The 24,612-nt window shown below is 64.0% G+C and overlaps 1 protein-coding gene across 1 annotated transcript in view; it reads left to right on the forward strand.

Annotated features, from left to right (window-relative positions):
* Positions 1-24,612, forward strand: part of PRKAR1B (protein kinase cAMP-dependent type I regulatory subunit beta) — a 112,855-nt gene that overhangs the window by 64,001 nt on the left and 24,242 nt on the right. Inside the window, exons 5-7 of the mRNA XM_058285674.2 lie at positions 14,298-14,359; positions 14,523-14,569; positions 21,830-21,988. Of these exons, the coding sequence (XP_058141657.1) occupies positions 14,298-14,359; positions 14,523-14,569; positions 21,830-21,988 (268 nt within the window). The remainder of the gene's footprint in view (positions 1-14,297; positions 14,360-14,522; positions 14,570-21,829; positions 21,989-24,612) is intronic.

The following is a 24,612-nucleotide window of genomic DNA, read 5'->3' on the forward strand; positions in this document are numbered from 1 at the left end:
CTGCGGGGTCTGGGGGTCCTGGCCGCAGGGAGGAGCCGGGGCGGCGGCTTCCTGCTGCAGGTGAGGGCCTGCCCCGTCCACCCCTCGGCCCGCCGAGTGGCCACGCAGCGCGGCAGAGCCCCGGCCAGCGCCGCCGCAGGGCAGGGCCAGGAGGCAGTGCGGCCTGCCGAGCGTGCTCCCGCGTCACGAGGGACAGCGCAGTTCCAGCGTCCTGCCGCCCGGTGCCGGAGAAGAAGCTTCAGCTGAGGCCCCGCCGTGGGAAGGCGCGAAGCAGTGCCCGGGCCCAGCCCCCGGACACGCCGCCGCCCGCAGCACGCAGGTCGTTTCTTTTCTTCCCGAGCCCACCCGGCTCTGCCTCCCGACCTCCCTCCCTAACATCGCTGTGTACGCACACGCATGCACACGCACGAGCCACGCTCGGGCACAGACACGGCCACACCCGCTCCCTGGGCCCCTCCTCCACTCACCCGCGGTCCCACGCACGCTCGTGCACACACACTCACCCTCCTGGCCCCCACCCCCCTCCACTGCGCAGACTGGGGGCAGCAGCTGGCCCTCCTCCTGGCTGGAGGGACGCCCTGCCCTCCCCGGAGGCTGTGGGGCCTGGGGCCCGCTGCGTGGGCAGGAAGGTGCCCAGGGTCCTGCCCAGCCTGCTGCGGGCCCGTGGACATGGAGGAGGCCGCCGAGGTCGCGCCGCGCCAGCTCTGGAGGCCTCTGGGCCCTTCCCGAGCCTTTGCCAGGGCCTCTAGGGCTGCCCCCAGCCCTCCCTGCAGACGCACCCCCACGGGAGGATGCGCCCTAGCACCCCCTGCGGTGCGCTGCACCTGCTGGGGCTCCCATTGCCCGAGCCTCGGGGAGCTCCCACCTCTCCCCCACGTCCTGGGCCTTGAGCCTCTTCCCCGGGCCCCCTGCCCTGGTGGCTCCCAGAGAATAGCATTGCACCCCAGGAGTGCTCCTGGCTTTTCTGTAGAGACTGCAGTGGGGCCCCAGCCTCCCCGATGGGGCATTTCCAAGCCAGGGAAAAGACAGGCTTGGTGCGCAGGCGGCCTGGGCAGGCCCTCGGGGCCGGGCCGCTCCCCGCCGCCAGCCACACCTTGGGAAGCCTGCCCCCCACCCCCCGGCTCTGTCTGAAATCATCTGTGGCTTTGCCCGTGGAATACAGCCCTCCTCTCCGGGGGCACCCCGAGTCCTGCGGGCCTGCTGAACGCCCGCGCTCCGCCTCCCCCGGCCCCGTGCACCCTCTGGGTCCCGGGTGCTGGGCTCAGCTGGGTCCGCACAGGACGCCCTGCCCACGCGTCCTGCCCTGGCCGGCTGCTGCTGCCTCCTCCGTGTGGCCTCCTCCTGGCCTGGGGGGCACGTCTGCTCAGACAGCTGCGATCTGTGGGGCGCCCCGAAGGGGGCGAGGGGCTGGGGGGGCTGTCCAGGAGCAGGCCTGGTCCCCGCCCGGCACGTGCCACCCCATGCCCGCGTCGAGCCGGCGCAGGCCCCAGTGTGGGCGAACAGTGGGGGCTGGCAGGGGGAGAACAAACGTGCGAGGTGGGGGACGGCAGGGTTAAATGAGCTCTCAGCGGGACCTCAAATACTTTTTATTATGCAAAATGAAAGCGCATGTACAAAATAGCGAGACAGTGTGGGGGCGCCGGTGTATCCATCACAACCTCATCCGTTATCAGCTGTCAGTTTTAGTTCAACATTTTCAAGCCTGTACCAGACTATTTTAAAGCAAATTCCAGACACATGGCATTTCTTCCATAAATAATTCACGATGTAGCTCTAAAAACTAAAGGGTCAAGCCTAATAAAAGAAATCTTTTTAAAAATAAACATTAAAAAATAACATCACATCTAAAAAGAATTTCTTAACATCAGATATCCAGGCAGATGGTTTTTTTAAAAATTATTTTTAAATATATATTTACAGAAAAATCATGCAGAAAACAGTTCCCATATACCTTCTGCCCTCACACGGTTTTCCCTATTAACACTTTGCATTAATGTATGTATTTTGTTACAATCAAAGAAACAATATTATCATAGGATTCACTCTTTGTGTTGTACAGTTATATGATTTTAAGAAATTTCATTCTAGTAACATAGTCAACCTGAAATTTCCCCTTTTAACTATGTTCAAATATATACTGTAGTGCTATCAATTGCATTCACAATGTTGTGCTTCTATCACCACCATCCATATGAAAACATCCATCACCCAAAACTGAAACTCTGTACCAATCATGCATTAACTCCCCATTCCCTGCCCCCAAACTGTACCCTGGTAATATATATCCTAATTTCTTATTCTATGAATTTGCTTATTCTAATTATTTCTTGTCAGTGAGCCCGTACAATATCCGTCCTTTCATGTCTGGCTTACTTCACTCAGCATGATGTTTCAAGGTCCCTCCGTTTGTAGCATGTATCAGAACGTCGCTCCTTCTTAGAGCTGAGTGATGTCCATTGTGTGGAGAGACCACGTTGTGTTCATCCCTTCATCTGCTGATGGACACTTGAGTTTCTTCCATCTTTTGGAAATTGTGAACATCAGTGCACAAATATCTGCTCATGTTCCTGCTTTCAGTTCTTTTTGATGGCTAGAAGTGGGGTTGCCATGTCGTATGGTAATTCTGTACTTAGCTTTCTGAGGAATTGCTACACTGTCTTCCACAACAGCTGCACCATTTTACATTCCCACCAACAGTGAACGAGTGTTCCCATTTCTCCGTATCCTTTCCAACACTTGTAATTTTCCGCTTTTTAAAATAGTAGCCACTCCAGCAGAAGCGGAAATGGTCTCTCACTGTGGCTTTGATTTGCGTTTCCCTAGCGGCTCATGATGGCGAGCATCTTTTCATGTGCTGATTCACCATCTGAATTTCTTCTTTGGAGAAATGTCTGCTCATGTCTTTTGCCCAGCTTTTAATTGGCAAGTCAATCTTTTTATTGCTGAGTTGTAGGTTTTCTTCATATATTCGGGATATTAAATTCTGATATGTGGTTTCCAAATATTTTCTCCCATTCTGTAGGTTGTCTTTTTACTTCCATGGTGAGGTCCTTTGATTCACAGACATTTCTACTTTTGATGAAGTCCCATTTATTTTTTTCTTTCGATGCTTATGCTTTTTGGTGTAAAGCCTGAGAAATCAGTGCCTACCACAAGTTCCCTACATTTTCTCCTTTAGGCTTTATAGCTTTGGTTCTTACAGTCTTGTGGTCTATGATCCATTTTAGCTGATTTTTGTATATGGTGTGAGGTAAGGGTCCGCCCTCATTCCTTTGCAGAGGGACATCCAGTTTTCTCAGCACCTTTTGTTGAAGAGACTCTTCTTTCTGCACTGAGTGGACTTGGCAGCCTTGTCAGCAATCAGTTGGTCATTGCCATGAGGGTTTATCTCTGGACTCTAATTCAATTTCTCTGGTGTATATGTCTGTCCATATGCCAATACATACTATTTTGATTACTGTGGCTTTGTAGTACGTTGTAAAATTGGGGAGTGTTAGTCCTCCAACTTCGTTCCTTTTCAAGATGATTTTGGCTGTTTGGGGGCCCATATAAATTTTTTTTCTTCTTTTTCTTTTTCTTTTTCCTGTTTCCTTTTCCCATATAAACTAGATAATTGGCTTTTCCACTTCTGCAAAGAAGGCTTTTGCAATTTTGATTGGGATTGCATTGAATCTGTAAATAGCTTTGAGTAGATTTGACATCTTGACAATATTTAGTCTTACAGTCCATGAACAAAGAATGTTCCAGTTCAACCCTCATATCAACTTGAAACACTGAAGTCTTGGTTAATCCACCATTCCAAAGTGCAGTTACAGCTAGGATATTTCTTGAAGGAGATTTTTTGCTTGATTGGAATACAGTAAAGAATGTTAATGCTATGTGGAGAGCCTCTACTCACTCTTTTTTTCCATCCCTTTTTCTTTTTTCTCTTCAGCCTGAATCATTTCACTTTCTTGTCCTCAAGTTCATGGATTCTTTATTTTGCCAGCTCCAATTTGCAGTTGAAACCTCTAAAAAATTTTTATTTCAGTAACTGCAATATTTCTTCAAGTACAATTTCTGTTTATTTCCTTTTTAAAATGTTTCTTTATTGAGATCCTCATATTTTTATTTTTCATTCGTTATTTTCTTGATAACCTTTAGTGCTTTTTCTTTGTTTTTCCTTTAGTTCTTTGTGCATATTGAGGATTTTTTTTTTTTTTAAATCTTTGCCTGGCGGGTCCATTGTCTGATTGTCTTCATTGACGGTTTCTGGATTTCTATCCTGTTCCTTTGGATGGGCCATCCTTTCCCATTTCTTGGTTTGTCCTGTAATCCTTTGTCACACCCTGCATTTAACATTTTAAAGTGTTAACTCTCCCGCACCTGTCTCTTCCTGAGGTTTGTGTGCAGCTCGTGATATGAAAGATTCCCCTGATCCCCAGGATCTAGTAAAGACAAACGGAGGCAGAGGCACCTCTGGCCATTGCTGCAGGGGTCCGGCTGTGGGCGGTGGCCCCCTGGAGCCGCAGTGCTCCAGCACAGCCAGAGGCAGGCGTGTGGGCAGGCCCCTCCGGCGTTCCCTGCCTCACGCGGGTGCTTGCCGTTAGTGGCCTTGGGCGTTGCCTGGTTTACAGTAACTCTAACGCCCCTCCCCTCCCCGTGGAGCCACCTTCTCCCCATCCTGGGCGCTCTTTCGTGCGACTTAGAGCAGGCAGTCCTTTGGTCTTTTTGCTGGGCGTCTTCGTGGCGGCACAGATGCCTGGTGGTCCCTGCTGCTGTATGCTAGCCCTGCTGGAGCATTGCCTTGCGAGGGGCGTAAAGGGGAGGCTCTCCGCTCCTCTCCGTCCTCTATTTTAGGGTGCTCTCTGAAGGAAATGCCCTTCGCTGTCAGCTGACATCCTCGTGGGGAGAGGTGTGGCCAGGTGCCCGGGCTCGCCCCGTGGCCAGCAGCCACCGCACGTGGGTCCAGGCCCCCAGCCGGGTCTGTACCTCGCTTGGCCTTGTCCGGGCTCCTCCCACCTGTCGCTGGGCTCAGCCACGCAAGGCCCAGACTTGCTGCAGGTGTAGCCACGGAAACCTGATGCTTGTTTGGTGCCGGCGCCTCCAAGTGTACCCAGGCGTGTCTAGCTGTGCCGCAGGGCTCAGAAAACCAGACAGAATTCAGCGCCCTGGTGTGTCTGCGTGAGAACGAGTGGGGTTAATTCAACCATGCCCCTCATCCAGCGATGGACGGAAACCCTCACGGCGGAAATCCCTGGGCCACCTGGACACGGAGGCTGCTGTGTGAGCAGGGCAGGCCCCCCAGGTGTGAGCAGGGCAGGCTCTCCCCTGCAGGAGTGAGCAGGGCAGGCCCCCCAGGAGTGAGCAGGGCAGGCCCCCCAGGTGTGAGCAGGGCAGGCCCCCCAGGAGTGAGCAGGGCAGGCTCTCCCCTGCAGGAGTGAGCAGGGCAGGCCCCCCAGGAGTGAGCAGGGCAGGCCCCCTGGCAGGTGAGAACAAGGCAGGCCCCGGGAAGGCAAGTGCTGCTTTCAGAGGGTCAGGCCGGCTGCGCAGAGCCGTCCCGTGGGGCTGGACAGGTGGCAGGCAGCTGGGCCTCCGTGTGGAGTGAGGTGGGTGGTCTCCACACAGCCCCTCCAGGGTGGCTCCCACGGCACCTGGCGGCATTGAAAAACAGACTCATTACTTTTAATTAGGTAACACACGGCATGGTTTGAGGTGATGCAAAAGCACAACAAGCTCCTTTCCCGAGCACCCGTTTGTGCCCCGAGCACCGAGACTGCACGTCCACCTGCCCCCCAGAGGCGACTGCTCGCTCGCTGCTCCATTTGTTTTCTTTCACGTCACAGCTGATCGTGGAGATTGTTCCAGATTAGTGCGCAAAGCACTGCCTCGTCCTTTCGTTGGTTTCACTGACCGCTGGGTCCAAGGCCCCAGGACTTCTGCCCCGGGCTGCCCGGCCGGAGCGAAGGGTCCACAGTGTCCTGCGGGAGGCACCGGGCGTCTGGGGCTGCCCTCCCTGGTGTAGCTGGGCACGGGGCAGGTGGACGGCCTGGCCTGCCTCCAGGTGTGGTCATGTTTTCTTTGACCAACACGCACATTCAGAAGTTAGAATCCTCCGTGACAGCTCATGAGAAACAGGAGCTAGCACGGACACTCCTGGACCTTCTTTTGAGGAGCAGAAGGATGTGCAGTTGTGGGTTCCTGTTCCCATCCATGGCGCTCAGAGGTGGGGTGCATGCCAGGCCCCAGACCGTCTGGCCCTGCGGGCGCCTCCATCCTTGACGCGCCTCGCACCTGCCTCCCAGGCAGAGGACAGCCAGCGGGCGCCTCAGGCTCCCCCAGGGCACCCTCCACACGGTGCTTAAGTGCTGGGATTCCAGAGAAGGGCCCAGAGTGGGCGGCACGGCGTGCAAGACACGGCGAGTGGAAGTGCGGCAGCCCCAGCGAGACCACCCACAGCTGCCTGTGACCCCGGGCCCGCATCCTGGCGCCTGCAGCCGCGCCCAGCCCCACCCCTTTCCCGCCACCTCCCGGCGAGCCCCTTCCCTCGGGACGTCGTGTCTGCCTGCCCTTCAGCTGTGGTCACCGCCTGCTCGGCCTCGGCCCCTCCCGCCGAGTGGGGCTGAGTGTGTGCCTGTGCGGCGGCAGCGGGCACAGAATGCGCTCGTGCAGACACGTGCTCAGGCTCACGCCGGGCGCACTCATGCTCACATATGCTCCCTCGAGCTCACTCCCCTGCGCTTACCCTCACACACAAACGAGTAGCAGGTGTGTCCACTGCCCAGCCCGGGCAGCCCTGCGGAGGGCTGCGTGTCCAGAGAACCCGTCCTTGAGCCTCACCTGTCCCTGTGGGGTAGACGTGCGGACAGGCCCTCTCGGCCCAGCTGTGGCCCAGGATTACAGCTCTTACGAAGGCCTCGGAGGGAGGGCCAGAGCGAAAGCCGAGGACGCAGCCGGAGGGACGTGGGCGGCCTGGACGAGGAGCGTGAGCCCTCCAGAGGCCGCCCCCACACCGCCCTGTGCCAAAAGCCCGAGACTGGGGATCCCGGCCCCTGGCCCTGGAGCGCCATTTTCCAGGAGGGAGTGTCGCCTGGTGTCGCCCCGATCTCGGGCTTCTCCCAGCTCGGAACCACGAGCCAGTAAGTGCTCGTCGCTCCCGCTGGCCCGTCCCACGGTGTTTGTTTTAGCAGCCAGGGAAGCTCCAGGCGTCGTCCGTGCTGGAGTCCGGGGTGCGGCTGCGGCAGCCCTGGCCTCCGGGCGTCCTGAGCCCCCGGCTTGCAGCAGTGCGGCCGCCCACCCGGTGCCCGCCCCAGGGCTCTCACTGGCCACCGTGCTCCCAGGCCCTGGACATCTGCAAGACCTCAGCCCCGTCGTGGACGAGCACCCAGAGGCGGGTTCCGGTTTGGGGTGGAGGTCTGGATGCTTCTCTGAGGACTCCAGGATGAGTGCTCGGCCAGGTGGACGAGGCGGCCGCGCTGCGTGGTGAGGACGGCCCCGCCCGGCACCCCGGAAGTCGAGCCCCGTGCCGCCTTGTTCCTGCCAGGCCCGGCCGCCTGTGCGTGTCTCCCACCGCCTGGTCCAGCAGAGCCGAGCCGGGCCCCAGAGGCTGGGGTCTCCCCAGCCCCCCATTTGCCTGCTTCCCCAGGCTCCAGGCGACCTCCCACCCCAGACAAGACGCCCTTGAAGGAGGATCCAAGCGAGTCTCGAGTGGCCTCTGAGGCGTGTCCAGCGTGACCTGGACCCGGCAGGGGCCGCACTGTGCTTGGTGCCGCTGGTGGTCGCCTGTCCCTGCTGGGAGTGCAGAGGCTCTGACGGGGCGTCCCTGCGCCGACGCCCCAGCTCCTCCCCACCTCTCGCCGGGACCCCGGGGACGCCGTTGGCCGCCCCTGGGCGCACCCGGAGGCCCTCCACGGCTGCTGGTCTCGGCCACCCGCCCTGTCGGCCCAGCCCAGGCTGGGGCGAGGAGGGGCTGGTTTCCTCTGGCCCTGACCACAAGCGGCGCCCGAGCTGGGGCAGGGCCAGCGCGGCCGGAGCGGGCTGGACACGGGCCTGCTCGGAAGCAGCCTGATGCGCGGGGAGAAGGCCAGCCCCATGGCCTCGGCGTTTGCTGAGTGACGCAGAGGCCGCAGAAGGGCGCAGCCTCCGCATCCGCCCGCCTTGCAGCCCATGGCCCCGCCCACCCTGTCCCTGCCGCAGCACCGCACGTCCAGCCTGCGGCGGCTGCTCCAGTGGCCTCGAGTGCGGCTACGCGTCCTCCTCCAGGGGCCCGCGGGGCGCACGTACCCCAATCCCTGGCGAGGGGCCCTCCTGGGGACGGGCGGGGCTTTTCCGTCCTTCGGGGTCTGGGAGCGGCCGCCTGGGCCAGGCCTCAGGTCCCTCCCCGAGCGTCAGGTGCACAGGGAGGCCCCACAGCCTGCCCCACAGCCTGCCCCCCTGGGAGCCTCGCTCTGCTTCCTCCCTTTAAAGGTGACATCTTCCCCGAGCACAAGCACATACGTGCCCTCTAGAGACCAGCGGCTCCACTGGGGATTCCACCTCAGGGACAAGGCAAAGGCCACGAAGCCCTCCTGGCCGTGCCTGCCCAGGCCCTGCGCCTGCTGTGGCCGCCCTAGGCGTCGTGCTGTGAATCAGTGCTCATGAGAAGCCTGGTCTCCTGTGCCGGCTTTAGCAGCGTGAGCCCAGCGCCCACAGGTGTGCTCTGCGGCACCGCGCTCTGGAACTTACTGAGCCCAGCCAGCCCTCAGGCGTTTGAACGTGCTGCCGGCCAGCGCGGTGCTGGGCAGGCTCGTGCCCGGCTCTGCGTGCCTCGGCGTCTTTCACGCTGGCTCCAGGGGCGGGCACGTTCTAGGGGAGCTCCCTTTCCCATGTCTGCCCCCGGTGGGCGCTGGCTCCGGGCTTCCCGCCTCAGCTCCTTCCCACTTGGCTCGTGCCCCTCCCAGGCGCCCCACCCCACCCCCCGCACACCCAGCCTGGCAGCTGAGGTCTGAGCTCGCGGCCCCAGGCGTCAGCAGAGGAGCCGGGCAGCGCTGCTGCCGCTCCGGGAGGCGCCGGGGACTGAGTTATTGCTGCTTTGAGAGAACAGTTTGGAAAATGGCAGTAAACAGAGGGAGGGAGCGAGCTCTCGCCCGAACACTGGGGAAGCCTAAACACAAGCCTGGGCCATGGCGGCGCCCCGACCTGCGGCAGATGGGCCCCTCCTTTACCCAGCGCGGCGGAGCCCGCGAGAGCCCGCGACATGGGCGGCAGAGCACTGCGCAGAGCTGCAGGTGCGCTTGCAGCCCTCTCCCCTGGTGGCGTCGTCCGCGCGCGCCCGGGCCTGTGTGGCACCTGGCGCGGCCTCTTCCCTCCTGTTTGCCTCGCTCTGCCTCCCGTACCTCGATTGCGTTTTCCAGCCTGTCGGGGCCTGTGGGCTCTTTTCTCTTCAACAGCTGGTGGGCATCACCCCACAGGCTTCTGAAGGCTCAAGAGTTTTCAAACTAAACCATTAAAAAGAAAAAGGCACAGGTGTCTTTACGCACTTTGCATCCGCCTGGTTTATCGCTTCTGACTGCCGTGAACTCTATGGTGCTTTTTGCTTAAAGGTTGCAAAGTCCCCCCCTTTTGTGTAAGGCTTCGCTCTGAAATGCACAATGTTGACGTGTGGGTGGGAGGGGGGGTCCACGTGGGGCTGGCAGGGGGTGGCCCCTCTGGTTTGGTTTCCCATAGGCTGGCCCGGGGGTGTCCTGCCTGCCCCCTGGCCCCACTCAGGGTGGCCAGGGCCTGAGAACTGGTCAGGCTGGTTCCTGTCGAGATGGGGGGCATTTACCTGCCAGGCTCCTGCAGCCAGTAGACCCCGCACCCCCAACCCCCCACCCCCGTTAGACGCGCAAGCCAATCAAAACAAAAAGCCAGAGCAGACCATGAGGCTGGCTGAGACCGGAGCTCAGGCCCAGGGCGCTGAGATGTGGCTGAACTTGTAGGCAGGGCTGGGGGAGGGGCTCGAGCTGCTGTGCTTGTGGCCTGGGGGCAGCGGCCGCGGCTCGGGGAGCGCTGATGGCGGTGCCGTCCTCTTAGCTTGCCCAGTCTTCCCAACACCTGGGCGCGGGCAGGGTGCCGCCCCTGCAGGGGCCCAGCGCCCCAGCATCCTGCATCTGTCCAGGCAGGGACCCGTCCAGGACGCCCCTCATGGGGTGGAAGTGGGGGGCGGCGAGGGCTGCGGAGTGTGCGCCTCTGCGCAGGGCGGGGCAGCTGCACCCATACTCTTATTTCCTGAGAATGCAGGCTGTGTGCTGACAGATGGTCTTTTTTAAATTTTTAACTTTTTAAAAAGAAAAGCTAGGATTTTGGGTTTTTATGAATTCTCTCAAATTTTAAAGGTTGGGAACTAACATTGGCTCATGAAGAGACTGAAAGCTTGAATTGTTCAATGAGCACTAACTGAACTGATCGGTAGCCAAAACCTTCCCTCCCAAGCCCAGTGGCTTTACAGGTCCATTTCTGAGCCCCGACCAAGTCAGTTCTCACTGCTGGAGGTTGCTCAGCACATGAATGAATCAGCTCAACCTTGACCCCACAGCTCAGAATGGATAACAAGCAGAGAAAACGACAGGCTTATGTCACTATGAACATAGACACACCAGGCCTCAAGAGCCAAGCAAATCCAGTGTATAGAGAAACCACACGTCGTGATCAAGCAGAGTCACCCAGAACACAAGGACGGTTCAACATTGGTGAACTGACCACGTTAACAGGTCACAGGAGAAAAATCATGAGACAGCAAGGAGTTGTTGAAAAAGGCTTTGATAAAGTACAAAGACTGTCGCGAAAGTTCTTAGCCCACGAAGAGTGGAAGGGGAATTCCTTCATCGAGTAGTCGTGTGCCCCGAACGTGGGGCTTTGTAACATGCCCTTCGGAGGGGGCCGGGACGAGGCCATCTGTGGCTGAGCCTTGTTTTGAGGAGAGCAGAGAAAATAAAAACGAGGGGGAAGGCAGGAAGGGAAGACAGAAGACAGACGGGGTCACCTCTGTGTCACCATCAGCAGAGACACCGTGAGAATTTTGTGGGTGTTCAGCGGCTGCTGCGAGCTCTCCTTCCAGAAGCCCCAGGGCCCGTGTGGGGGGTCGGGGCGGAGGCAATCACCTAACAACCCCTAACGAGCAGCCTCTGCTCGTGCACTAGGTGGGCCCACGCGGAGGCGCAGGCCGAGGACACCCAGGCCCTCCCGGAGGACGTGGACGGCTGAGCGCCGCTCATGCTCTCGGATGGGGCGGCTCGGCGCAGAGCTGTCGCTGCCCCAGGTGGGGATCTGATCAGAGCCCTGTTTCTGCAGGAGTCTCCAGTTCCCACCTCAAGGGCATGAGCCAGGATCTGCCTTCTGCCAGGACGGGGGAGAGGGGCCGAGGCCGGCAGAGCCGTGAGGACGGAGGGTACGGGGGGTGTGCCGAGGCCAGCAGAGCCGTGAGGACAGCGGCGGGGGCTGAGGCCGGCAGAGCCGTGAGGATGGGGGGGACTGGGTGGGGGGAGAGGGGCCGAGGCCAGCAGAACCTTGAGGATGGGGCTGGGGGGGATGGAGTGGGGGGGAGGGGCCGAGGCCGGCAGAGCCGTGAGGATGGGGGGGACGGGAGGGATGGGGCGGGGGGAGAGGGGCCGAGGCCAGCAGAGTCGTGAGGACGGCAGGGGGGCGAGGCCGGCAGAGCCGTGAGGATGGGGGATGCAGCCCGCCCACTGTCTGGACCCCTCCTCACAGCACCTTCGAGGTGGATTTCTGCCTCGGTCCCCACCCTGGCCCGGTGTGCATCGCATCCTCCTGAAGGGTCGGGCTGGGGCGGCGTGGCCAGGTGTGTTGAACACCTGCTTTTCAAGATCCAAACAGGCAACTTGCAGGATAGCTGTGTTGAAAAGACGTACCTGTGAGCTGAGACCTGGCCTTATCGTATGGTATTTTTTTTGGAGGTACTGGGGATCGTACATGCGAAGCAGGTGCTCGGGCACTGAGCTACACCCATCCTGGGCTTATTTTAACGTGGCGCTCGGAGAGTGGGGTTGAGATTTTAGAGAGCGAAGGGTGACTGCTCTGCTGTTCGAATCACCTGTTGCACAATAAAATCAGCTTTTATTTGGTGGGGAATTAAAAAGCCCAAATGGTAGCCTCCATTTGCAGGATTTTTTTCCAGAAATATGGCAGGTTGGGATTTGCCGGCGGCTTCTCCTGGGCCTCAGGGCTGGAGCTGACCTCGGACCCTCTCGGGAGACGTCGGCTCTGCTCGAGCACCCGGGAACACGAGTGTGGGAGGTGAACTTCCGGCTTTGGAGCAGGTGGATGTCCACGCGAAGCTGAGGCCTCTGAGCTGGGCTCCAAACGGCACCCGGGAAATCCGCCTCGGACGCCATGGCTGCTGGGCGCCAAGCGCAGACCCTGCGGAAATGGGTGGCTCGGCCCATCCCGGGGGCTCTGGGGCCAAGTGCGCCGGGGCCGGGGGTTGCCTGGGGAGCGCGGTGGGCACCACCTCCCTGGGCACCTCCCTGGCACCCGCCTCCCTGGGCTAACAGCTGTGTGCTGAGCCCAGGGGCAGTTTCCTGTAAGGTGAGAGGCAGCCGTGGCCTTCTCGGCGGTGAGGCCGCTTCTCCGTCTCCGCCCGTGGGGGCCCAGGGTGGGGACGGCAGCAGAGCGAGCCTTGCCTGGGGTCCCTCTTCCAGAAGGGTGGGGCCCCCAGGTTATGGGGGACATGCCTGCTGTCCTGCCTCCCTCTCCCCGGCCAGCTCTGGGGTAGACGAAGGAGAGGCAGGAGCCGGCGGAGCTCCGGGACGCACGTGTGTTCACAAGGCTGGTCTCAGGGAATGGGACCTGGACAGGGAGGAAGGCGCAAAGGGTCTGTGTATTCAATGACAGAACCACCAGCTAACAGCCGGCCTTTCCTCGGGTGCACCGTGGAAGGCAGGAGTGGCAGCATGTACGTGGGGTGGGCTCCTCCGTGAGGAGAGAGGAATCTGAGCGAACGGCAGAGTGCCAACATCTGCCAGATTCGGGTGGTGAGCACAGGAGCAGCTGCTGGTTTTTGGAAATAGTGTACCATTATGCGCCAACAGTTGATTTAAAAGTGAGGGAGGACGTGTTAAATCGTTTTTTAGGGAGCTGTTCATTTGAAGAGCCCTTGTTTGGTGGTTTTGAAGAAACGCCGTTTAAAAAGCAGTGGCAGGAAGCCTCCTGCAGACGTTCCGTTGGGGGCGTTCGCTGCACGGGGAGGCCCGATGGCCCGAGTTCCAAGCGGGGCCCTGCCCTCTGGCCTCCGAGAGGGACCGCAGGAAACCGGAATTCCGCTGGCTGGCCGGTGGGGCTGGGGCCAGCAGCTCGAGCCACATTCCCAAATAGAAAGCAGGCTGCTGGGAGGGCCGTGCCGCCGGACACTGTGGCCGGGCCTGGGCTGCCCGTGTCCTCAACGTGCCCGGGACCTCGGGGGTAACCCGCGGGCGGGCGCGTCTCCCAGCCGAGGCCCCGCCTGCCTGTCCTTGCTGGCACGGCGCAGGACGTGCAGGCGTGGAGGCTCCTCTTCTGGGCGCCCCGGGTGTGGCCTCGGAGGTGGCGAGGGCCCCTCAGGAAGTCCGCCGCGGGCACCTCCGCTCTGGCTGCAGCGCAGCCAAGCCAGGGCTCCTGGAGACGGGCCATGCCCGGCCCTCCTCGGTGCTGCCAGCTTGGCCTCCACGCCCCGGCTTCCTGTCTGCTGGGTCGGCTCCACATACCAATTTAGAAGATGGAAAGCCCGCCTGCCCAGCTGGCGGTGCCCGAGGCTGAGCCGCGCCAGGCCCGAGGCCTGTGGGTCAGCACGGGAAGGGAGTGTATTTTTAGACCACTAATCGTGTGCCAGAGGCTTCTGGTCACGTCCTCGGCGAGAGTCCTGGGCAGCCACCCACTGCCAGGCTCTCCCTGAGGAAAGGAAAGAGGAAACAGGCCATCGCGGAGACCACCGCGCTCCAGGGGCCGTGCTGGCAGGGGACGCACGCCTGCCTGTGGGTGCTTCCACACGGATCACAAAGCGCATCTGCAGTGCAGCCCGATGTGGTGAAAGCCAAGCCGCGAAAGACGAGGCCTGCCCCCTGACCCTAACATGACCCTCACGCCTGACCCAGGACTGACCTCTGGCCCAGATCTGACCCTTGGACCCTCCCCCTGACCCAGACCTGACCCTTGCCCTGACCCACGGCAGTCATCTCAGGGGAGCTGGATGAGGCAGGGTCATTTCCTGACCCCGAGGAGCCTCTCGTTTCCTGACGAGCACGGGCTGCTTGAACGGCGCGGCCGGCCTCGTGCGTGCGCGCCCACGCCCGTCTTCTCTCTTCCAGTGACATATTTGACGCCATGTTCCCGGTGACGCACATCGCGGGGGAGACGGTCATCCAGCAAGGTGTGTGTCCAGGTGGAGCGCGAGGACGCGGAGCTAGCGGGTTGCGCCAGCGTGCGTCAGCGGCCGGCGTTTAAATGATGGCCGACAGTGTGGACAGAGGCTGCCCGCGAGCGGAGGTGCCCTCGTGTCCGGTGGCCTGTCACGCGTGTGCTTCTCATTACAGGGGACGAAGGAGACAACTTCTACGTCATCGACCAAGGAGAAGTGGACGTGAGTACCCCGTGCCGCCCCCGAGAGCCGAGCCTCTGCTCAGGTGCTTTGTGCGCCGCCCGCTAACGAGTGAGGGTGCAGTCACGGCCGCGGCAGGGCGCGGGCTGGTTTCCCAGCCGCGACAGGCAGTGGCGTGGCCGTGGGTGCAGGTGGGCTGTCCCCTGACTCCCGCCCCGCGGACTGGGGGGGCGCGCGCGTCGTCCTGTTACGCCCGCATCTCCCCACACGAGCTTGGGAGGCGCGCGGCGTCCCTGCCTCCCATCTGCAGCTGCCGCGCCGTGTGGGCGCCCAGCCCCGCCCCGCGCCCCCTGGCTCTCTCGTGCTCTTCCCCACCCCCTGCCTCGGGCGCGGGGTCCGCAGCAGAGCCGCATGCTCGGGAGCCCCTGCCCTCCTCTGGGTCCGGCCGGGCACTGGGGCGCCCCTATGTGCTTCTAGCTCTTTCCGCACCTCGGGCCTCTGCGCTGGGCCCAGGGCCACTGTCCACCCACAGCCGGGGCTCCTGGGAAACAGCGTGGGGCCGGCGTTGACCCAGCGCTTCTAGGGCTCACTGGGCTTCAGCCCAGCCCTGTGACCAGACCTTGAGGAAGGGCCCAAGACGCAGGCCCACGGGGCGCCCCGAGCACTGCCCCCGTGCCCCTTGCCCGGCCCCCCTCCTGGGACCCCCTCCTGGGACCCCCCCCCGACCCCCCACGGCCCCCCCTCGCCTGCCCGCCCCCCAGCATCTCTGCCTGGTTTGCTCACTCTTAGCCTTCTGGTCTCAGTTTGCCTCTTCTTTTCTCGACTGGGGGTTCCACACAGTTTTCCCTCACGGCACTGCCCTTGCTTTGTTCGGCCGCTGGGCCTGCACTCGTTGGTGGGGCCATTCGTTTAAGCTCCCCCACCGGCACCCCCCCAGGGCAGCCTGGCTCTGTCCTGGGCCCTGAGGGTCCTGGGTTCAGGCACATCAGGGGGCCCCGGACGCCCAGCATGGCGACCCCAGAGTCCCCGGGGGACTGGCGACACCTGCGCCAGGGACAGCGCCCGACTCCCGCCGGGGGCACGAGGGGCCAGCCTGGGGCGTGGGCGGCGTCCCCCTGGCTGGGCAGCTGAGTCACTCCCAGGCTGGACCTTGGCTTGCTCCCAGCTATTTCGGGGTGGGCACTCCTCATTTCCGCGGCAGCCCGTCCACGTCAAGTCCCCGTCGTCGCCAGCCCCTGGGGACTCGAGCAGGCTCCCCCTCTGCTTCTGAGCCGGCCACACAGGAAGTCAGATGACTCACCGCCCACGGCCGGTGCGGATCGGGCCTGGGGTTTCCTCTGTCTGAGCTCAGCTGGCCGCTCAGCACCTGGCCCGAGCCCCAGGTGGCCCTCCGTGTCTGGGAGCCTCCAGGTTCACCAAAGAAGGAAACCAAGGCAGGAGTGCGGGCTGCAGGGCTGCCAAGACCACAGAGGAAGCGGGAGGCTTCCGGCCCGGCCTCCACTGCCAGGCCTCGGAGCGTCTGCCGCTGGCTCTGCTCCGGGTTTAAAAAAAGCCCCTCAGAGCGGAAGCGGGACAGACGCACATGGCCGCACGCCGGCCTGCGCCAGCCTGGGGGCGCTGGGGACGCTGCCGTCCGCTGGCATCGGCCAGGCCATGCTGACCCAGGCCTGCGGGCAGCCGGGGCTGGAGCGTGGCTCCCGCGCAGGCCGGACATGAACCGACCCTTGCCTCCCCCCTGCACACGCCTTCCTGAGCCGAGAGCCGCCGCCTGAGCGATGCAGAGCGGGCGGCCCGGCTCCGGTTGCCGGTCGGGTCCTTGGTCTGCGCCACCAGCTCCCGGTCTCCCCCGTGGCTGCGGCCACTTCGTTTAAACATTTTCATTGAAGTCTCTCACTCATGCATGAACATACATGAACAACGAGTGTGGAGTAAGAGCTGTGGACACACAAAGCAAACACGCACACATCACGCAGGCTCCCACACGTCACTCCAGCACAAATTCCTCGCGTGGCTGTGAAACGTTCGTAACACACTGTGAGCGAGCGCGGTCGGGAGTGTCACTGCCATAGCTCGTGCCTCGCAGGTGGTGTCTTCCCCCAACCCACCTGGTTGTTGCCTTTTTGTTCATAAACCAGTTTATCTAAAGTGTACAATCATCGGTATCTGGTATAATCACTGAGTTGTGCATTCATCACTTCAGTATTAGGGCATTTTTCTTACTCCAGAAAAAGAAAAAAACGCGAAAACAAACAACTACTATACCCCCGTTAGCACTGCTCGTTACAAACCCTGCGATGAGCTTTCCCCGTTTCTATTCATCTCCAAACAACTTTTCACCAGTTCTGCCCGGGTTAAACCTCAGCTCTCCCTTCCCGAGCCACCCTCTGTCCCTGGTGACCTGTATTCTGGCCGTTGACGCCACGTTGCTCGTTTTGGGTCGTGGCAGCACGCGTCCTTTCCTCGGCGCACATCCCGTGCTCGGCCCCCAGGCTTGTCCGAGTTGTCACGCACACACCACAACCTCACTGCTTCTTACCTGTGTCCTGTGGACACACAGAGCGATGACTGTTTTTCTTTTTGAGGGACTGAGACCGGGCACTGGACTGGGGGCCCCGTATGCGGGAAGCCGGCTCCAGTCGCCCCGGCGATGTCGGTTTCGAGCCCTCCTTCCCCTCCTCTCCGCTCTGACCCTCTCTTCCTGTTTATTGAGCACTGAGTCTGTGCAGACGCTCGCTCGGCCCTGCGAGGAGCCTGTGGGCGGGACAGACGCCACTGCTTCCCCCACGGAGACCCCCAAACAGCAGGAAGTTGGTGGGTGTTGTGTCGCGCCCGCTGATCCTGTTCTGCTCTGCCTGGTGAACTCCTGCTCGCCCCTCAAGACCCTGCCCCTCCCCAGTGTGGGGCAACTGCTCCGAGCCGCTCTTGGATCAACACTGAACTGGGGAACCTGGCCCGAGCCCCTGCCCCTCCCACAGCTCAGCTGGAGCCCCTTCCCCAGGTCTCGTGCGCGCTCTTCTCCCCACACCCCCAGCACCTGGAGCCCCAGAGCACAGGTCCAGGATCCCCAGATGCTGAGCCCTGGAGGTCCCGGGTGCCCCTCCCACCGCCGCCCCTCCCCGTGCCTCTCGGCGTGGTGCTGGACTGCGCGGGCTGCGAGAGGAGACGGCGAGGGCCACCTGGTCGACCCAGCAGACCCTCGGCGTGGCCAGCCCGGAGCCTGCCCAGCCGCAGGCGCCCACTCCCTGGCTCCCGCCTTGAGCTTGGGGCCGCTGGGGATGTCGCGAGTGGCCGCGCCAGGCCTCCAGGCAGGGCCGGGCGAGGCCGGCCAAGGGGCCGCAGGCGGCAGCTCTGTGATGTGGGGAGTAAATAGGGGGTGGCGAGGCCACTTCTGAAGGGATCAAAGACGCCCGGCCAGGACTCTGGAGTGGGCCAGCGGGCGGAGGCCAGCGGGCGGGCCGTGGGCACGACTGTAATTACCCTCGCCGCCGCCCCCCTCCTCCCGGCGCGGACGGCAGCCGGGCCCCTGCTCGGGCCCTGAAAGCTGCCCTGTGCCTGCTCGAGGCGGGGCGCTGCCTGGCTGGGCCGGAGCCAGGGCCGGAGGCTCTAGATCTTTCCACGGTTCCCGGGGGTGAGCCTGCCGGCTGCAGTGGTGGTTGCTTGGGGCTGGGGTAGGAGCGGGCTGGGGGTGGCTCCTGCCTGCTCGGGTGCACCATGCCACCCTCCCCGGTCTGACCTCGTCAGGGGGCGGGTTGGCTGTGCCCCCCACCGGGCGAGCCCACCTGGACGGCCAGAGGCACCAGGTGACCGGATGCCTGTAGTTTGGGTTTAAGTTACAGTTAGCCAGGTGGTGCCGAGAGTGCCAGCTGCAGTGTGCCAAGAGCTATAGCCCGTTTCCCTAAGTGTAAAAATAGTCTTTTCCTTTATTCGTGAAGCACGGCCTTTCTACCTAAAAAGGTCCTGCGGGGTCCCAAGGCCCGGGGTCGCCGTCCAGCCAGCTGGGGCTCGTGCTCGCAGCCCCTGCCCCTCGTTCCCCACGGTTCCTGGGTGAGCCGCTTCCAGCCTTCAAGGCAGGGGAGCCGCCGTCGCAGAGCGCAGACCCTGTGCACGGTGTCCCCGGCGCTGGTTCCAGCCGCTCGCTGGCCGGGGAAGGGCAGGCGGTGGCCGGGCACGTGGCCCAACCGCGCGGCGCTGGCGGCACCGGGTTCTGGGCTGGGGTCTGCAGGGGGGCGGGCGCCCCGGGGCTCCACAGCGAGGGAGCCACCTTCCCGTCTGCACGAGATGCAGGGACACTGTCCAGCCACGGCGGACAGAGCCAGGGCAGAAGGCAAACACCGCGGCTGCCTGCACGCTTGGCACAAAGGAAGGTCGAGGCTGGCGGTTTCTGTGGCGAGGGGGGGATGGTCGGCTCTTGCCGCCTGCTGCGGCCGCCCCGCCCTTGCCGGGAGCCTGGGAAGAGGGCAGGGGATGGGCCATTCGTTCCTTCCCACCGCCCAGGAGAGCCGAAGCTGCCCGCCCGCTGGCGTGCTCGGCCGCACAGGTGGCTGGTCCCGCCCCCGCCTCCCCTTCTCCCTCAGCGGAGCTGACCTGGAACGGCCTGGAGGGCGGCGCGGCGCGGCCGGTGTTGGGCTCCGTGCCTCCAGGGCATGCGCGCCTGCCACAGCCACCCTGGGCCCGGCCCTGAGCTGTCAGTCTGGATTTCGGCGTGGGCATGGCCAGGCGACCCCTGCCTCGGGACGACACCTCGGCCTGCACCTGCGTATTTGTCTGTGTCCGTCCCAGGTCGAGTCGGCTGCCCCGGCCTCCCCAAGGGCTTCCTGAAAGTTCCCCGGGGGCAGGACTGGGCAGCATGGGCCCCAGTGCGCTCTGCTGACGCGTCACACACTGCCCTGGCACCGGCCCCCACATCCCCTCTGGCTACCGCCAAACCGTCCATGTAGCCCCGGAGGAGCTCTACAAACGCCAGGCGGACGCGCAGCTGTCGCCTGGGATCTGCCCCCGCCCTGCCTGCCCCAGCCGCCCGGGTGTCTCGCTCGCTCCCCTGGCCTCACCACCTGTGGGCCCCTCGGGCCTGCCGCAGGGCCTTGGCGCGTCCGTGGCTCACCTGCGTGGCTGGCTCCTGGCCGTGGTCGCCCCCGCTCGGCCGAGAGGCCTGAGCGTGCTGCAGCGTGGCACTTTCCCCGGAGAGCCCCGTCCTGGGCTGCCTTCTGCGTGGTTCTCGCATGTTTGTTCTGCTTGGGTACCCGCCAGAGCCCCACGTGGACAGCCTGTCTTGCCGAGTCCCCAGGGGCCCCTGGGTGACCGTGAGTGGATGGAGGCGGAAACGGGGCAGGGCAAGAGGGGGGCGGCCAGAGAACCCATGGCCAAGGAAACCACGTGACGGAGGAGCGAGGCACAGTCCAGCACCCAGCACGAGGCTGTGCCGTCTGCCACTGTGCGCGGCAGTTTTCTCTAATACCGCGTCGTCACGACCCTGACCCCTCCCCGCCGCCGCGGCCGCCCTCCTCTCACCTGGGTTTCCTGACGCTGCCATCGCGGAGCCCCCACAGCAGGCGCCCCGAGGCAGGGGGTGCCTGGAGCCGAGGCGCAGGTGGGCGCGGGTAGGCGCCGCCTGCCCTGGGGTCCTGGGCCCCGTCCTGCGTCCAGCTGGCCTCATGTCAGCCAGTGGCGTCCTCAGAGACCCAGTTTCCAAGGAGGGGTTCGGACGCAAGCCCATATTTGTGGGAGCACAGTGCACCCCAGCACCACCCTGTGTCATGCTGCGTCGGAGGGCGCAGCCACGGCCAGCTCTCAGGTGCCCTGCTCTGCACCCTGCCCGGGGCAGCCATCTGAGGGGTGACCTCATCGTGCCCCTAAGCGAGAAGCACAGGGGTCCCGGGGGCGCTTACCGCCCCGCCGGGCTCCGACACCACGCGCCCCCGAGCTCCGGCGGGCTGGAAGGAGCTGAGCGACGCCCCCAGCTCACGGGGCCCCGCGGTGCTCGGTGGCTGCGGGCTGCAGAGCCGGCCCCAGCAATGCTGCGCAGAGGCAGACGCGGTGCGCGCCAAGGGAGGAGCCGAGCCCGCCACCTCACCAGGACCGCGCTGGGCAAACGCAGCCGCGCCCTGGGCTCCGGGGTGCGCGTCTGTCCACGTCTGGTCAGCAGCGGCCGCTCCCGTCCCGATCTGAGCGAGCGGAAGCTCACGTGCGGCTTGAGAGCCGCCAGCCTGCACGAAGGTCGTGGGGCGCAGCACGCCGGCCGGTCCGGGTGGGCGAGCCTCACCTGCCTTGCTGGGGCCTCGGCCCCTGTGGCCTGTCCAGTGAGGCTGGCATTCACCTGCTGGGTACCCCCGCCCCCTTGCAGCTGGCTGTGAGGGGCTGCGGGGCCTTGGGTCTGCATGTCCGTCCCCCGGAGGCTGCGCCCGTCCAGGTGGGCTCTCGCCGTTACACGCCGTCATTTCTGCTGCCCTTGACACTTGGGGCTCGCCCCGCCCCCTCGCCCACCTGCCGGCGCGCTCTGTGCGCCGTTATTGCCGGATAACGAGTCATTGATTCTCGTCATAATGGTTTCCATGACTCGTCGCAATCCATTCTTTCCGACGGGCGCCCGTTCTGCCAATAGGAACTATTCTTTGAGCTCGTGGACACACGGGGCGGATAAAGAGCGCCTTGTGTCAATTTATAGTAACTGAGTCTGCACGATCCCTGCATAATGCACAATCCACACTATTCTTGCGCAGACGAGGCTGCACAGCCTGTGCGTGGAAGAGGCCAGCCCTGCCGTGCGCGGCGACCGTCCCGGCCTCCTGGTCGGCCCCTGCCGTGGCTCGGCTTCAGGCCCCGGGCCCGGGGACCGCCCTGGGAGGAGCCCCGGCCAGTGTCCGTGGAGCGGGCTCTGTCAGCCTGGCTGCCTCCGGGGCCTGGAGCGTGGCCCGCAGTGGAGCTGGCTCCTGGGTCTGCAGTTAGGGAAACCAAGTCCCAGAGGGGACGGCCGAGCACGGGCGAGAGGCTGAGCTGCAGCCCTGGGCAGGGCCTGTGGTCCCAGCTGGCCAGTGTGCGTGCTGACCACCGGCCTAGGGGCTCCGCTCCCTGCTCACCCCAGCCCGCGGATCCCCAAAGCCACGACCGTGGCCGCCCCACCGTGGCCCTGGCCTTGCGTGACGAGGGGGGCCATGGGGCGGGTCCAGCTGGGTGGAGACCATTGCTGGGTGGGGGACGTTCTGCCCCCAGCGAGGGGCCGGGCCACGCAGGCCGGGTGCCCCCTCGTGGCGGCTCAGGCGCTCGACGCAGGACCCTGCGCCACACTGCGTCTCGCTTGCCCCGCAGGTGTACGTCAACGGGGAGTGGGTGACCAGCATCAGCGAGGGAGGCAGCTTTGGGGAGCTCGCGCTCATCTACGGCACCCCCAGGGCTGCGACCGTGAGAGCCAAGACGGACCTCAAGCTGTGGGGCATCGACCGGGACAGCTACCGCCGCATCCTCATGGTGAGCGGGGGCCCCCGCGGCGGGCGCGTCCCCGGGCCGCCGCGGGCCCGGGGAGGAGGGGCAGCGCCTGCCAGGGCCGCGCTGCGCGGGGGCACGCGGTCCTGCTGCAGTGGGGCGCGAGCCTCTGCGACGGTGCCGCGGGCCCGGCCGTGGGCCTGTGTGGCCGGAACCTTTTAGTCGGAGGTTCCAAACCACGGCGGAGCTGGCGCTTCCTGTGCTAATCTTGGATCCTGGCTGCTAAGAATAGCCAAGGGCGGACGAGGGCAGCACTCGGCTGCCACGGAGAAGCGAGCTCCCTGCTGTGCCGCGGGGCCCGGACTCGGGGTCTGGGCAGGGAGGGTCCCAGGGAGGGGGCCCGCCCTTAGGGCCGTGCAGACCCCTCGGGGCAGGCGGCTGCAGCAGGAGGCCTGGCGGTCCCCACGCCCTGGGCTTTGGCACAGGAGGCGGCTGCGCTGGCTCAGCTTGCCACAGGCCACGGGGGCTGCAGCCCGGCACCCGCGGTGAGCAGGGGTGACAGCCGCCCGGCCCCTGCCACTGGCCCTGGGTGTGGGAGCACTGAAGGGGCCTGGGCGACAAGGCTTCTCCCCCTACCACCGGGTCGCAGCCCGCACCGGGCCATGTCTGGTGCCCCCACCCCCGCGACTCCCTCCCTGCCCTCGGAGCCTCCTCTGCCCTCCCTTTGGAGAGGGGAGAGAGTTGGGGGGCGGGGGCAGCTCAGAGAGGCGCCAGGGCAGTGGGCGACAGGCCGCGCCTCGTCTTCTCCTCCCCTCCATTGCTGGCTCCGCGGCAGCCACGTCCACGCCAGGTGGGCCGATGGGACCCCTCTCGGCCCCTTCTCCCGTGGCCTCGGGCGGGCCCGGGGGTGCAGCAGCTGCACGGGGTCCCGGCAGCCCCTCCCTCAGCCGATGGCCTCAGCGCAGGACCCTCCAGGAGAGGAGGGGCCAGGGTGGCTAGGGCCCCTTACCCGAGGGCCCTGGGTGCCCTTCAGCTCTGCTGCGGGAGGAAGGGGGTGGTGCACAGGGTTTCCTGCGCGGTCCCGGCGCAGAGCGCGCGTTCCAGCAGCCTGGTGTGAGTTTCCAGCTGTCTTCAAACGAGAGGCCTTGTCATGACTGGCGGGTGTCCGGCGTGTCTGGCCGGGCAGCGGCGCTGTCCCCAGAGCACGAGAAGTCTCTCCCCCGGACAGACGCGCCACCCGGGGACAGACAGAGCCGCCATTGACGACGTGTGCCGCGCTCGAGTGCCCGGACGGTGCCTCAATGGGCCCCTTGTTGCCGCGTGAAAACCCCATCTGTTGGGCCGGCCGCAGCCGGTGCAGAAGCAGCAGACGAGGGGCGAGTGGGCCTCCAGCCGCGGGGTCTCCACCAGAAGGAGGCCGGGCGGGGCCGGGTGGAACCTGGGACACCTGAGGGCCGGGTCCCGGGCGGGCGGCCTTGGGTGGCCCAGAGCCTGTGAGAGCCGAGGAGCCGCTGTGGCCGGGGGCGGGGGGCTGCTCTGCACCCCTGCCCAGCCCCGGCCGGTGCCCACACCCCTCACGGGACCCTTCGGGGCAGCTGTTATGATACCCCCACTGGAGCAGACGCAGAAACTGAGGCCCGGAGAGGCCGTGCTGACGGGAGCCAAGAGCGGAGTGGGAGGCGGAGCCGATTTGAACCGGGGCTGTCTGGCGAAAGCCAGTACGCACAGCGCTCGCCCACCTCGGCCCCGGCGGCCCGGCCACTCCCCTGGGGCCCTGCGTGCACCCAAGCAAGGGAGCGGATTTGAACCGGGGCTGTCTGGCGAAAGCCAGTACGCACAGCACTTGCCACCTCGCCCCCGGCAGCCTGGCCACTCCCCTGGGGCCCTGCGTGCACCCAAGCAAGGGGTTCCTTGACTGCCCACTGTGGAAGCCGACGCTGGAGCTTCCCTGCTACCGTGCTCTCTCACGGCGGTGGTCGGCAGCCCGCGCGGCCCCTCACCTTGCCCTCTGCCGCCCGCCCCGCCCCCCGCGCCTTGCCCTGGACCACGTCCTCCTCCCACTCTGCATGTCCAGCTGGCCCCTTCCTGCAGCGGAAGGGCCTTCTCTTTCCACCTTGGCCTTTGACAAAGTGCGGTTTCTTGGCGGCGCCCCAGAAACCCGCCCCCGCCCCTCCTCGTCTCTGCGGTTCCCTGGACCGGGCACCAGTGGGGTCCGCACACCAGAGTGACCAGGCCAGCGGCCGAGCCACAGAGACTGGAGGGCGGTTTCTAACTCCGTCCCCAAGCCCTGCGTAACGGAGCCCGGTCAAGTCTACACAGCGCACTTCGGGGAGCGAGCTAAGCCCCGCCTGGGTTCCCATGCCGGCGCACCCTTCGTCAGCAGGACCACGAGACCCTGCTCTGTGTTGGCACCCGGGACGCAGGGCGGGGAGACCCCGGGGGCACTGCAGACTCTGGCCTTCTCCGGCTTTCGGCGGGGAGCTGGGGCCTGGCAGCGGGCACAGAGGCTGAGTCCTGGCACGCGAGGCTATGCTCCTCTGCCTGCCATGCATCCGCCTCAGGCCACCCTGGGCCGCCGCCCGCCGCCGCCTGCCGCGGGGGGAGCGTGGACATGCTCCATCCCGACTCTCGCGCCCACCGGGCTGCCTGGGGCCAGCCGCGTCTCTCCG

Source organism: Dasypus novemcinctus, chromosome 23 (genome assembly GCF_030445035.2).
Source record: "Dasypus novemcinctus isolate mDasNov1 chromosome 23, mDasNov1.1.hap2, whole genome shotgun sequence".
Taxonomy (NCBI): domain Eukaryota; kingdom Metazoa; phylum Chordata; class Mammalia; order Cingulata; family Dasypodidae; genus Dasypus; species Dasypus novemcinctus.